At 58.2% G+C, this 13,435-nt stretch overlaps 3 protein-coding genes across 3 annotated transcripts in view; 2 read left to right on the forward strand and 1 right to left on the reverse strand.

Moving 5' to 3' along the window:
- cutA (copper-binding protein CutA) overlaps positions 1-2,144 on the forward strand; it is a 3,608-nt gene extending 1,464 nt beyond the window's left edge. The window contains exons 2-4 of the mRNA XM_002953545.1: positions 443-582; positions 1,157-1,255; positions 1,617-2,144. Of these exons, the coding sequence (XP_002953591.1) occupies positions 505-582; positions 1,157-1,255; positions 1,617-1,844 (405 nt within the window). The 5' untranslated portion in view covers positions 443-504 and the 3' untranslated portion in view covers positions 1,845-2,144. The remainder of the gene's footprint in view (positions 1-442; positions 583-1,156; positions 1,256-1,616) is intronic.
- A 2,313-nt stretch (positions 2,145-4,457) lies between these two features.
- On the reverse strand, positions 4,458-7,807 carry VOLCADRAFT_121188 (uncharacterized protein). Its single transcript, XM_002953629.1, has 5 exons — positions 7,171-7,807; positions 6,451-6,775; positions 5,271-5,386; positions 4,937-5,074; positions 4,458-4,713 (listed from the first exon to the last, which is right to left on the reverse strand). The coding sequence occupies exons 1-5, from the start codon at positions 7,609-7,611 to the stop codon at positions 4,525-4,527; spliced, it is 1,209 nt and encodes a 402-aa protein (XP_002953675.1). The 5' UTR covers positions 7,612-7,807; the 3' UTR covers positions 4,458-4,524.
- Positions 7,808-8,043: 236 nt separating this feature from the next.
- VOLCADRAFT_94379 (uncharacterized protein) lies at positions 8,044-11,844 on the forward strand (the record flags this gene model as incomplete). The annotated part of the gene is made up of 9 exons (XM_002953546.1): positions 8,044-8,268; positions 8,523-8,594; positions 8,939-9,058; positions 9,504-9,599; positions 9,851-9,951; positions 10,290-10,470; positions 10,714-10,843; positions 11,324-11,463; positions 11,806-11,844. 9 exons carry the CDS (start codon positions 8,044-8,046, stop codon positions 11,842-11,844), a joined length of 1,104 nt encoding a protein of 367 aa, XP_002953592.1.
- Positions 11,845-13,435: the final 1,591 nt, after the last annotated feature.

Here is a 13,435-nt window from a genome sequence, read left to right on the forward strand (position 1 = left end):
AAAAGACAACTCGATGTCAGCTGCTGCTCATCGAGGAGGGCACCTTTGGCGGCGAGGCACCAGAAACTGCTGCACACTGTTGTCATAGCACCCGGGGTCCCCTCCGGCTGCTACTGCTGCTGCTGTGGTGTTGGTGATGATGCGGCCCTTTTGGATGCGCTCCCTTCCGTCTGAGGTCTCCTCCTCCCCCCCCTACTGGCGCCCTGCGACCCCCGCCTGTTCTGACCAGCTGCCGCCGCCAGTTCCGCCACCAGTTCGCCGCTCGAACCCGAACCGCTGCGAGACTGCAATGGGGATTAGCAGGAGGTCGTTTCTTTCGCTTAGGTTTATACACTGCTGATAATACTGCTGCTCATCGCTACCGCTGTGTACACTATTCATGCTTCGACTGCCGTTGCTATGTTACTGCTGCTGCTGCTGCCGTGTTTGCTTGCGACTTCAGGCCCAGTGCCACGTAGCGGAGGCCCCGGTGCTGCTGGTGCTGCTGTTGCTGCTGCTGCCGCGATGTCAACGAGTGTACCCGCAGCGGCGGCGTCTCCGTCAGGCGCTATCGTGGTGTACGTGACCGTACCCCACATTCAGGTACGGCGGTTCGGTAACTCTTGATGCCAGATAACAGCGCGTGGGCGCGTATGGGTGGTCAGGACTCCGTGCATATCTACCTACCTACCTACCTACCTACCTGCCTGCCTACCTACATACATACATACCTACCTACCTACCTACCCACCCATCCACCTACCTACCTACCTACCTACCTTCCATGCGGCAGAGTGACCATTCTCCCTAGACCAGCCTCATGGCACGTGACCCGCATCGAACGGCTCAACGTGTTCCGAGCTGCGAATGCCCGGCCTTCTTGCCTCTTCGGTTCGCGACATGGCAGCAGCCCGTTCGCGTCCTTCATCCCCTGACGGACTCCCCTTTCTTCCGCCCCCGGGGGCAGTTGGTGCTTCAGATGTTGGTAGTTGCCTCCTACGGCACTTGCATCGTCCTCACCATCATCACCATTGTCATCATCATCACCATTATTATCACCATTATTATCACCATTATTATCATCACCATCATTATCATCGCCACCATCATCACCACCATTATCATCATCACCATTGTCATCACGACATGATTCTCACCGCCCGCTTTCCCACATCAGGTGGCTGAGCCACTGGCTGAGAAGCTGGTGGCCGCCAAGCTGGCGGCCTGTGTCAACATACTACCCGGAGTGACCACCATATACATGTGTAAGGGAAATGTGAGTGCGGTGACCCTGCTTTGGGAGAGTGTGACAGCCCCCAGCGAGGGCAGTTGTGGACGATGGTGGGTGCATGGGGGCAGCTCAACGGAACTCCCGAACGTGTTTTGTGGAGGGAGGGAGGGCCCCCGCGTGGAATGTGGAGGCTGAGGAGGCTGAGGAGGAGGGAAGAGTTAGGGGTGGGGGGTTTGAAGCTGTCCTGGCTTCCAAAGCGACACACGTGTAAGCCCAGAGTCACCTCCACCGTTACTTCCCCTAGGTGACAATGTTCCCATTCCTCGGAGTATTGCGTTATTGAGTGGCCAGTAGTTACTAAACTAACTGAAATTAACTGAAACTGTGAACTAATCCACTGGGGCAGGTGGAGCAGGAGGAGGAGATGTTGCTGATTATCAAGACCCGGGAGGAGCTGCTGACAGAGCTAACGGCTGTCGTACAAGCTAGTTGCTGGGATCATAAGACCGAGGTGATTGGATTACCCATTCTGGGCGGCAACCCGTCGTACTTGCAGTGGCTGATGGACAGCACAAGCCGCGCGGCGACAGGGGCAGGCTCGGAGGGTGAGGCGCCAGCTGCGGGCACTTCCTAGGCTACATTCCTATTCGGCCCTGGGAGCTCTGCACCACCGTGTAGACTGTCCATGTGTCCGTGTGTCCATGGGGAAGACGAGCGTGTTCTGCGCCCAGCTTTGTTCGCAGTTGTGAGAAGGGCCCTATGAAGGATCTGTCGCGCCGTGTGGGTTTGCCCCGTGATGTGGTGCGGTGAAAAGAGTGGTGGTTTGGGATCAGGGTAGAGCAGGGGAAAAGGGGGCAGGAGGGGCCCGCCTGAGGTTTATGCGCAGAGGAAGTGAAAGGCCGGAGGGACAGTTCATTTAAGTAATATATTCCAGATCGGGATTTTGGCTTGGTAAAAAGGATAGGATCGAGGCCGAGTCGTACATTTACTTCATCCAAAAATGACGAGCAGCCTTAAGGAAACATAGTATCTCATGTCATAGACAAGCAATGAGGGGCCATGGACGGTCTTAACAAGGTCACGCCCGTGAGCCACCGCGTATATGACTGGTCCAAACACAGCAAAGTGCGCACAAGCCAAGGAATGCAACCTCAAACAACCAGCAACGCAGCAAGATACACTATACGGAACTACTCCCCTGCTATTTATAAGGGTGTTTTAAACAGTAGTGCTAACGTCGTTGACATATCGGCGATGGTTTAGCTGCCAACGGTGAACACCATTCACCCCGTTGTACCCTGTCGTCCATGGCGCACGTTATAAATGTAAGCGTAAGCTATGGCCCTTTCAGCACGACGACAGTGACGGTCGCTCATTTTACGGAGGGGGGGGAACTAACGTCATCCTCCCGCCCCGTTTGAGCGTGAAGCGCCAGAGCACTGCTTGCCTTGTCTCCCAGACCCAGGGAAAGCTTGGCTGTGGAGGTGCGTGTTGGGTTCAGGATGCGCGTGTTTTACATGCATGACCCGTGACTGGGCAGGTCTGGCAAAGCATGCAAACACGTGGCTATGCGCACGAGGATGGCATGTTGGCGAGAACGAAGGGCACTTAGAACTGCACCATCTGCATGTGGCTCTAGGTTTGCGAGTGGACTTGTAACTTGTGCGGGCCCGTCCTGGTGGGAGCTCCGGGCCCCCAAGCGCCTCACTAACCCTAAAGCCCTAAGTAATAAATCACACAAAACTTCTGAAAATCTGTTACTTGAGAAGGAATAAAAAGGGACCTACACGCCCTAACGAAAAAACACTGATGGGGGTATCATCTGGAGGTGGTTATTGCCCCGCTCCGGATCTGTAACGCCTACGTGGCATCATCCAAAAGCCACAGGGACGCGATCCATCCGATACATGGCACACTGCTCTATTCAACTGGGGGTGATGGTGTCAGAGTGGTACTTGGAATCCCCCTAGATGTTGTGTGGAATGGCTGGTTTGTAACGCCAAGGCGCTTGCCGCCGGCTAACCTCAGATATCCCATTGCAGGCCCAATCAGCGGGGATGGTGCCCAGGTAAACCAGGATCGTTATCGAGGTCCATGAGCAGGCCTGTGCTGACGTGTAACGGGAAGCAGGCCTGTACCCCGCCGTGCAGATCACATTGCCAACGCGGCACGTCTATGATGTGTGTATTACAGCAAAAGCCCCACCCCCCTAGGTACGCCACTACAGACGCAGGGGTTGCGCCCATAGGGGACCTGTTGCTTCTGCTGCTGATAGATGACTCCAGGTCCGTAGGCAGGCCGTGTTGAACAAAAGCCGCGTGTCCGGAACTGCAGAACACCTTCAGAGCACTGCGGCTTATCTTAACGGTGACCCGCCACAAATCATTTCCTCCGTAAGGCTCAGCATTCGAATCGCGTCCCCTTTACCGTTTGCCCTTTAAATCCCCAAAGTCCAGTCACACATACATTTGAAGCATACAGTGTTTCTCGATCTTTCCTTATCATCCAATTTTGTGTGGCAATCGACACCATGTGAGACGTGTCGCGTTCTGTCGCAGTCCTCACACGTGGCATATCCCCCGGCGGAGTAACAAACGAAACACAGATTTGCCTTTGCGTCAGCTTATATGACCGAGTGAGGTCCTTCTGTCGCTGAATATGAGACGATAGGAGTAAGAGACTCGCCCCTTCTCCTCCCTCCTCTCATGCCACAACCCCCCTGTCATCACCACAATATCACAACGAGAATGTCAGAGAATGCCACGTGTCCCTTGAGCCAGTCCCGTCATGTTCGCTGCTTTGCGGCGTTGCACACCAAACAACGGTCCGCAAGCTCTTTACCCGCTGATGCTGCTGATGCCGCTCCTGTGGCTCGGGTGACCTGCTGCATGTGGAGGAAGAGGCGAGGACATGCACAGCGGCCCAGACCAGCCGCTAATCAAGCCACCCGTTTCGTCCCGAAGCAAAATTGACAGCGGCTGCGGCATTTCCTGGCCCTTCGCAAATGTCACCTCCCCTACGAAATGATCATTTTCGGTCCCTTCAATCATGGCTTCAAATGGCTACCGACTCCTACTTGAATTGCCGCCAATCTTGCCCCATTCAGTCTGCTCCAGGTTGACAGCCGATTGTGGAAATCCGCATCCAAACCCTTTCTACGTCGTACGCTCCCCGTGAAGCAGCTCTTAGAATCCAAACTCTCGGGTCATCCTGGGCTCTCCGCCTTGGCTCTACGTCCCCTGGCCATCACAAGTTCCTGTCGAGTTTCTGAGGGACCGAACACCTGGACATCCTTGTTTCAATGTCAAGGTGTTCTACTTGCCGCCTTGGCTTCCGCCGGGCGTGATGAAGCCCTCCTTGCGGCCCTCGAAACCCGGTCGCAGCAGCTTTTTCTCGCGCTTGGCCTTCTTGTTGTCCACCTTGGTCTGCCGGCGTGCCGCAAGGTTTTCCTTGCGCTTGGCCTGACGGGCCGCCTGGGCGTCCTGCTGGGACGCTACCCTCTCCTGCAGCGATAGGGGCAACGGGGGCCGAGAGCACAGAGGGGGCTTCAAGTTCAGTCCGGGGTCAGCGAGCCATACAAGCGATACAAAGAGCCAGGCGGCGCCCTAAGAAGCAGCCACGGTGGAATCGGACAGGGAAAAAACAGGGGTGGGCACCAGCAGCACATAAGACGCACACAAACATGTCTTCAGCCATAGCAACACAGCCGCACACACACATACGCACCTGCCAGGCCTTGCTATGCTTCTCCTTCCGCTTGCTCTCCCGCTTGAGGGAGCGCCGCAGCAACTTGGGGTCGTCGAGAACCTTCTCACCCCCAGCGCGCGCGAGCGCCGCTTTCCAGGCTGATTGCTGCACCTTGGCCTGCACTCCAAGCACCGCAAGGATTGGTGGAGGGCGGGAGGTCTGACCCAGGACTTAGCAGCACACAGCGACTTGCCCGCTGTTCACCCGCCTCCATATCCATCCCCACCCCAGGTGACTTCTGTTTCTTTTTGGGCTTCAGCAAAAAGAATCTCTCTTTCCCCCGAGCACTCCGGGGCGCCGCGCCCCTCCCCACCTTGCCCTCCTCTGTGCCGCCCAGCGCCTCCAGCTCGGCCTTCTTGGCTTCCACCTGCTTCAACAGCGCCTGCTTGGAGAGCTTCCGGGCCCCAGGAGGCTTGCCGTGGCGCCCACCTGAGAGACCGACACGGGGACCGGAGGCGGGACGGAACAAAACCCGAAACGGTGACAACCGTGGGTCGCTTTGCCCGTGCACATGCACTCGTGCACATCCACTTGCCCATGCCCATGCACTAGCACATTGTTCAATATCTGTTCCCACTGTCCGCACACTTCTTCCATACCGACCAGCATTAACGCAACGATCGGCCTGAGTTTGATACACACGAATACGGGTGGGGGGTGGTGTAGGGGGTAGGATGGCATCTGGGGCAAGGCGCCGCGGACGCGTGGGGCGATACCCCGGGGTCAGCCGGCGGCCACGGTGGTGGTGGTGGCGGCAGGTGTACCAACTCAGAGCTCCACTGCCATGCCGCGGCAACATCTGTACATATAATCACTCTCACTCTCTGTTTGTCTCTACATATATTGATATTGTGTGTCTGACGTTGTAAGGGGGGGAAAGAGTCCCATGACATGAATTCACTACCGGTCGACATCGTTCTTCAATCAGAGGCAGCAGCATGTCACCCCCAGCACCGGGCCGGCCTTGCGTGCCGGGCTGGCCCCCTTTCACGCCGTACATCTGTGTTCCTCCCTCCATACCTGCAGGTACGTGAACCCGGCCGGTGCCAGCAGCGTCCTTCAGCCCCCGCCCCGCGCCCCCTGACTTCCAACCCCCCGCGGGAATACTTCTCCACGGCTTGGCTTTACTGCTTTTCCTCCGAGTTTATTTTAGTCTTGGCGGCTAGGTAGGTAGTTTTTCCGACATCTTCATCACTACATCATCCCGAGGTCGCCGCCTTCAAGGACGCCTTTTGGTCAGTTCTACTTCTTGTACACTCTTTCCTTGGCAGCAGCTTCACGCGTTCGTGGTTCGTCTCCCCCCCCCAGGTGACTCTCCGTTACCGTGCAGATAACCTGCTGCCAACCGAACCCGAGGCCAGCCATCTCACCCCGCTATGCATCCAGCCGTGCGGCCACGTTAAAAGACAGAAAATGCTGTGAGACTAGGGGTAGCAAAACACGGCACGGCGCGGCGCGCAATAGTTGAACACACACACACACACCCGACCCACCGTCCTCGAGCTCTATCCGAGGAAACTTGAAGTCCACCGGGTCCTCGCCGCTGCTGCCCCCCGCCTGGTCCTCCCGCCGTGCCTTCTTCGCAGACTGGCCCTGACTCTTGCCCTGAGCCTGACCCAGGTGGCCGGGTGACTTGGCTCCGGCGGCCGTGTCGCCGCCCACGGGCCCCTCCCCGACTCCGCTTTTGCGCTTGGAGCCAGCCAGCTGCTGCTTGGCCTGCTGCTGCTTGGCCGCCGCGTTGTCCCTCAGAGCGTTTTGCTTCCATTCCTTAGCCTTGGCGGCCGTCTCTTCGGACGCTTTGCGCCGCTGCCGGGCTTCCTGGCAGTGGCGAATAAGGGAAAAAGGGGAAAATATGTGCGGGAGACGAGCGATGAATTGCCAATGCCCATAGTAGGTAGTATTGACAGCTGCAGTCTGAAGTAAAGGAAGGAAACAGTTGCTAATAAAGGAAGGGGGGATGGGCGGGTAAACAGAACTAGACAGCACATCGGGGTGAATTACCCCCCCAGGGTGTCAGGGGGCCCCCATCCTGGGATGATTAGGGGACGTGGAAGAAAGGACGGTCACAACGGTGGTTGCCGCGAGGGATGAGAGACAGGGTGACTGTGCATGGCTGCCTGCCTGACTACTGCTGCCGTTGCTGCTGATGTCCGTCCCCAGGAGGTGGACGGCAGCCGCAGACGCCTGCTGCCAGCCGCCCATTGCGTCCCTACCTCCACTTTCTTGTGCAGTCGCTCGAGCAGCTCCTGGCGGCTCAGTGTCCCACCCGATAGCTGCAAGTTGAGGCCCCTCGCCGCGGGTGGGCCCGAAGACTGCCCACCGGAAGGTTGCCCCGTAGCCCCGGCGACTGCGTCTAGGCGACCGGAAGGGGTTGCCACGTCGCCGCCGGCTCCGTTAGCCAATACGTGGTCCTTGGACGCCTGGGCTTTCCGCCGCTGTAATTCTAAAGTCGTAGCCGCCTTATCAGGATCAAGTTTCTCGCGCTTGGCAATCTTTGCCTTAGACTTTGCATCCGCCTTCAGCGCCTCCCGTGCCGCCTTGGCCAAGTGGCGCGGGTTTATCCGTGCGGATTCGTCGTCGTAATAGAACTTAGCTGGAACTAATTCGACAAGGTGATCGAAGAAACGGGCATGCTCGGCCACGTCGGGAACCATTTCTAGTACAAAACCTGACCGCACGCCTGGGATACAGTTCCCTTGGGTGGGCAAAATTTCTCTTACAAGGTCATGCTTGCATTTAAACAAATTCTTCTATGGCGGGCTCTCAGTTTAAAGGCTGGCCGGCGGCGGTTCGGCGGCTAAATTCCGGCTACAAAGTGCCTTATACTTACTAATATGATAAATTTCATGCGTACAGCATTTGGAACAAAAACTAGGCTCTCGAACTACATGTCCTGCGTTAGCCGTCACCTCGTACAACAAAAGTAAAACACCGAGAGCCCGATTTGTAGCTGTTAACATTACGGTCGCTAATTTAAAAGCATGTCTTTGGTTGATACATCCGCGAATACTTAATTGATCATAGTCTGCGAATAAGAGCGATTGCTGGGGACATTATTCACCTCGGGTTTCCAACGCCCGGCAAACATGGCAATGCATCAAACACTTCGTCAGCATCGGGAAATTGTAGGCACGGCAAAGACATCTTGCCGGCCTGCGGCTGTGCGCCGACCAGCTCGATGCACGCGATTGAACGTTGCAGCCGGTGGCAAGGTTTACCTGGATCCTGTCCAAAACGAGTGTTCGGCATTCGCCCCTGCAACTGTCGCGAACCTCGGTCCTGGCTTTGACTGGATGGGCTGTGCCGTACAGGTAAAGCTAGGGCGAAGGGATACTCGCTACGTGCTATCAGGGGCTTTCTGATTGCACTCAAAGTACGGCGCTGGGATCTTGAAGGGTGGAAAGTCCATGCCCCTGGCGCTTGGTCCGTTTCTGCAAAGCTTTGTTAATTGTGAAAACGTGGATCCGTCCCCGACTCCCTCATTCCACAAGCGAGTCCCGGTTCCACGGACTCTCCCCCTTCCCTGGCTGCCGTGATCCCCTGCTGCCGTCATAATACTGTCCAGGGGGGTGGCGACACGGTTGTCGTGAAAGCGCTGCCGGGCCGGGCGGGAGAAGTGGTCATTGAAGCCATCAAGGTACAACCCGGACATGATTGCCGTGTCGTCCAATACATCTCTGCTTTGCTTGCACAGTCTTCTTGTTTGTGCGGCAGCGCCGTTATGTATGCGGCTACATCACGTAATCGTAACGCCACGGGCGCATCCAGTCCCATCTTAAATCTGGGGGAAAGGAGGGGAAGTGTGTGATGGGCGAGGGGTTTTAAAGTTAAAAGTGGGGAAGTGTATGAAAGCGAAAAGGGTGAGGGGACAGGCGAATCGCCCATATGCATATCCCTGGGCCCCCCGAATCTCCTGACCCCTCCTTGGGCTCTCATTAAAACACGCCCCCCCCCCCGACCCCCCCTGACCCCCGCACTTAGGGTGACGGTGGCCGGCTGTCCCTCGACCCCGCCAAGAACTGCATCGGGGTGGCGGCCTCGGAGACCCTCAAGCTCCTGGGTGGCGCGGTGTCGTGCGGAGTCAGCCTCACACTACACAAGGTAACCCTAGGAACGGGGGGAGGGGCCGGGGGAAAGGGGAGGGAGGGAGGGGGATTAGGTTTGATACGCTACTGCGGCAATCATGTACGGGTTGTAGCTTGATGGCATCGGTGACCCCTTCTTTCAATGGATCTGTGCAGAGGGCTGTGACCCTCTGGTGGAAGTGCATGTAACTCTCCACAGCGGAAAAGCCGCCCCCCGCCTTCCCCCCCGGTTCCTGGTCCCCCGGAGTGCGCTTCTCAACTTGTATCAATTGAACGGAACCTTGCATCTTCATCTCCTTCTCTTCGTGTACGGCAGGGTTTCAGCTCCCCGTGCCCGACGTTCATACCTTTCCACGGACACCCCGCAACCCAGATCGTATCGGATCGGTGGTTGACGATTTTTCATTTCTGCACACACTCCCCCTCCCCTTTACCTCCCCCGCCCCCTTACCCCTCGCCAGGGTCTACCTCTGGGCAGCGGAATGGGCTCCAGCGCCGCCAGCGCCGCAGCGGCTGCCTGGGCCGTGAACGGCCTCTTTGGAGCCCCGCTGGCTAAGGTGATGGGGGAGGGGGGAGGGGCTCCCGTGCTCCCGCGGGCCATGTCCCTGGTCAGGTGCCAAGTGAATTTCAGCCACATGTTTCCCGCACTATCCCTTCTCCTTAAAACACGCACACACAGGCTGCGGCGTCGGTAACGTTTCCCTTGCAACACTTCCCTATGTGCGGATTTTTTTCTCGATCATTGTGATACTCTTGCCACCTCCTTTCTCACGAAACACTCACGCACATACATACATACGCACATCAGGACAAGCTGATCTTGGCGGGCCTAGCCAGCGAGGCGGCTGTGAGTGGCTACCATGCGGATAACGTGGGGCCCTCGCTGCTGGGGGGGTTCGTGCTCATCAGGTAAAGGGGTAGGGGGGTTGGGGTAAGGGGGGCCCCGGGGGAGCTGTGATGGGCTTCCAGTTACCCCTTTCCTTGAGAGGCTCCCAGCCCCGGAGTACGACACGGCTTCGCTTCCCTTGCACCGACAGTGGCTCGTCTCACCCTCCTCCGCCTCAGCCCGCTGTAGCCGGGAGCTCTCTCTCTCTCCCCCTCGCAGTGCCCACCCCACCACCTTCCTGGGCTCCTTCGCCGCCGTGGCTACCCACTACCCGCCCCGCCCCACCCCACCCCACCCCTAGCTTGCCCGCCCGCTCTGACCCCCTACCCCGCTTCCTTTCCCTTGCTGCCCCCCTGGCCAGGTCTTGCAAGCCCGGTGAGCCCGTAGAGCTGCTTCAGCTGCCCTTCACCGCCGCGGAGGAGCTCCACTTCGTGTTGGTGAACCCGCGGTTCGAGGCGCCCACTGCGGAGATGCGGGCGGTGCTGCCCCGCGAGGTGCCCATGAAGTCCATGATCAACAACTGCTGCCAGGGGGGGGCGCTGGTGAGGGGGCGACTGAGGGGGCGGGGACGTAAACAGGCATATATGTATGTATGTATGTATGTATGTATGTATGTATGCATGTATGCAAACCTACGGGGGTTCTGTGTTTGCATGTGTTCGAGTTTGGGTTGGTACCGCCTCTAGCATTTAGGGGGGGCACAAAGGCCTGTACGACTTAACCTGCGTCGGTTTTATTGGCGAAGTGTGCCGTCTTGTTAACTGCTGGCTGAGTGTGCTTTGCAGGTTGCGGGTATCCTACGTGGCGATGTACGGCTGATTGGGGAGTCCCTGGATCGTGACGTCATCATTGAGCCGGTGCGGGGTCCGCTCATTCCCGGCATGTTGGCGGTGAAGGAGGCGGCCAGGGCGGCAGGTGGGTGGCTGGCTCTCGGCTGGCTGTCTGAGTGGCTGTCAGGCTGGGTGTGTATCGGTTGCGTGTGTGTGTGTGTGTGTGTGTGTGTGTGTCTCGTTCGTTTCCATATCAGCAGCTCGCGCGCGGTCGGGGGGACATCAGGGAAAACATTAGGGTTTTACCTGTACGGCCACAAAGGCGGAGGCGGTTTCCGACATCAGTCTTTGACATTTCGCTCCACGGCAGGGGTGAGTGCACGGCGGCGGGCCCCCCTACACACACACCGTGGTTCGTCGACTTAACTCCCTCCACACGCATATGAGCAGGTGGTAGGTGGCGAGCGAGGGAGCAGCAGCCACCGCCACCACCGCGACCTCCCGCCCACTCGGAGTCCCCTCGGACCCGCAAGCACCGGCCCCGGGTTCACCCCACCCGCCACACCCGCCACCGGTGTTTTCCCTCCCCCTACCTCCTCCCCCTCCATACCCCACTCGCGCCCAGGTGCTTACGGCTGCACCATCAGCGGCGCGGGGCCCACCGCGGTGGCCATTGTGGACGACCCGGCGGTCGGGGAGCGGGTGGCTGCGGCCATGTGCGAGGCCTTCCGCTCGGCGGGGAAGCTGGAGGTGAACACGTCGCAGGTGCGAGGGTGTGTGTGTGTGTGTGAGGCGCTGGATGCAAGGAGGCAGGCCCAGGAAGGAAAGGGGGGTCGGCCAGTTGGTCCATTCTGTGTGGGTGGTGGAGCTCCTGCGCTTCTCTCCGGCTGCTTCTCACACGGCAGCGCTTCCCTCCCCCACTTCACTCGTTCGTGGTTCGTCTTTCCCCCCGCCCCCACCTTCCCACGCCATATTCTGTTTCGCTTCTGCCAGTGCGCTGTGTTTGGTTTACTCCAGGGGGGAAACGCAACTCCCCCCTCCTATCGTCTGTCTTCATCCCACCACGGGGGCCCCGGCCCGCAACCCCTCCCCCCACCTGCCGTTCAGGTGGTCAAGCTCGACACGGAGGGAGCCAAGTTTGTTTAGACCAGATTCCCCCACACGGATGGATGGATGGATGGGGTGGGGGAACCAATGCCGCCTATGCTAGCAGCAACAGCTGCAATAACAGCAACAACAAGAGCGCCCTTTTTTCCATTCCCCCGCACGCAAACGCACATACATACTTACACCCACACGGGGTCCCGCAGCAGCAGCAGCTGCAGCAACTGGCAGGCTGCGGTGTGTGGCGCAGGGCCGGGCGGGTGGCCGCGGCGGCTACTGTAATATGGTGAGGGTGTATTGGGGTGGCCCATACTCCTAGGGTTGTGAGGCTCTGTTGGAACAATACCTCTGGACTTGCTGTGGTGTGTTTTGGCGGATTCCTTTGAGGAGCATCACCACCTACGTCGAAAAACCTTCGTATGTGCGTACGTATGTATGTATGTATGTATGTATCTATAGGCCAATTGTTCTCAAGCACATGTATGTTAGAAACCCCAACATATAGTCGTAGTGGGAGTGGGGCCCGACCGGGGTCCCCTTCTAGCGATGTCAGTGGTTTGGGGAAGGCGGTCGTGACAGGTCAACGACGAGGGCATTACGGTGTGACGACTAGGTTTGTGGTGATGTGCTGGCGGCGGCAAAGGGTGTGTCGGCGATGGTGCGATTATCCGCTGGCTGTTGCCACCCGGCTTCAGAGACGGAGACGAAGTCTGTAGGCGGGATGGGGGAGGGGTGGAGAGAGGACATCAGTTGGATTCCTCTGAGGGTGCTACTACGTCTGTGTGTGTGTGTGTGTGTATTGCGGTTCATCGCGAGGGCGGCCGGAGGAGGTTCATGGTGGTGCTGGGCAGGGTGCTAAGGATGGGTGCGAGGGGGCCGTGATCGACGATCCATGCATGTCTGCGTGCGTGTGTATATGCATGTGTATGTGTGTGTGGGAGGGATACATGTGTGCGTGTGAAGCCGCTCATGGGGTCCACCAAGGGCAGGTCCCCGCGGGAGTTCCCGCTGTCTCGGCCCGTACCGTGATTGCGGTGAGATGCCACGTGACGGCTGGCGAAGGCGGGCCCCGGCCTTGTGTAGCCTTTGCATGTATTCACAGTCAGTCTCCTACGGTGCAGGCCGACAGCACATCACTCGGCCACGACATGGTGGTGGTGATTGAGGCCGACGAACTGGTGGTCCACATACGTGATGATGGGATTCTGAGGGTGGCTGCTTCGCAGTTTCAATCAGGAAGCTAATTGCTATGGTAGTCGAAGCCAGCCTCTACTACACACGCTATCTTGTTGTCAAGCGCTTCCATCGCAGCACTCCTGTCGCACCCGTCAGTACAAGGGGCGTGGGTAGTGCTCAAAGGCTATGTTCAGGTCTATCCTGGGATGGCAACTGTAGGGGGCCCTAGGTGCTGGCCCTGGTTCCAACACGCTGGATTCTGTAAATTTTGATGGCCTTGACAGCCACGCCTGAGCTTGCTTTTTGAATGCTGGCCACGGGCTGGTTGTGGTGGAAAAAAAGATGGCATCGCAAGAATATCTGCTGGTGATCATGTCATTGCTGCCCGCCTTGAAGGGCCATGTGCGCGCAGCCTGGCGCCTGTGGCTAGCTTGCGCTTGTGGGTGTGTTGCCTTGG

The sequence above is a fragment of the Volvox carteri genome (assembly GCF_000143455.1).
Source record: "Volvox carteri f. nagariensis unplaced genomic scaffold VOLCAscaffold_37, whole genome shotgun sequence".
NCBI lineage: Eukaryota > Viridiplantae > Chlorophyta > Chlorophyceae > Chlamydomonadales > Volvocaceae > Volvox > Volvox carteri.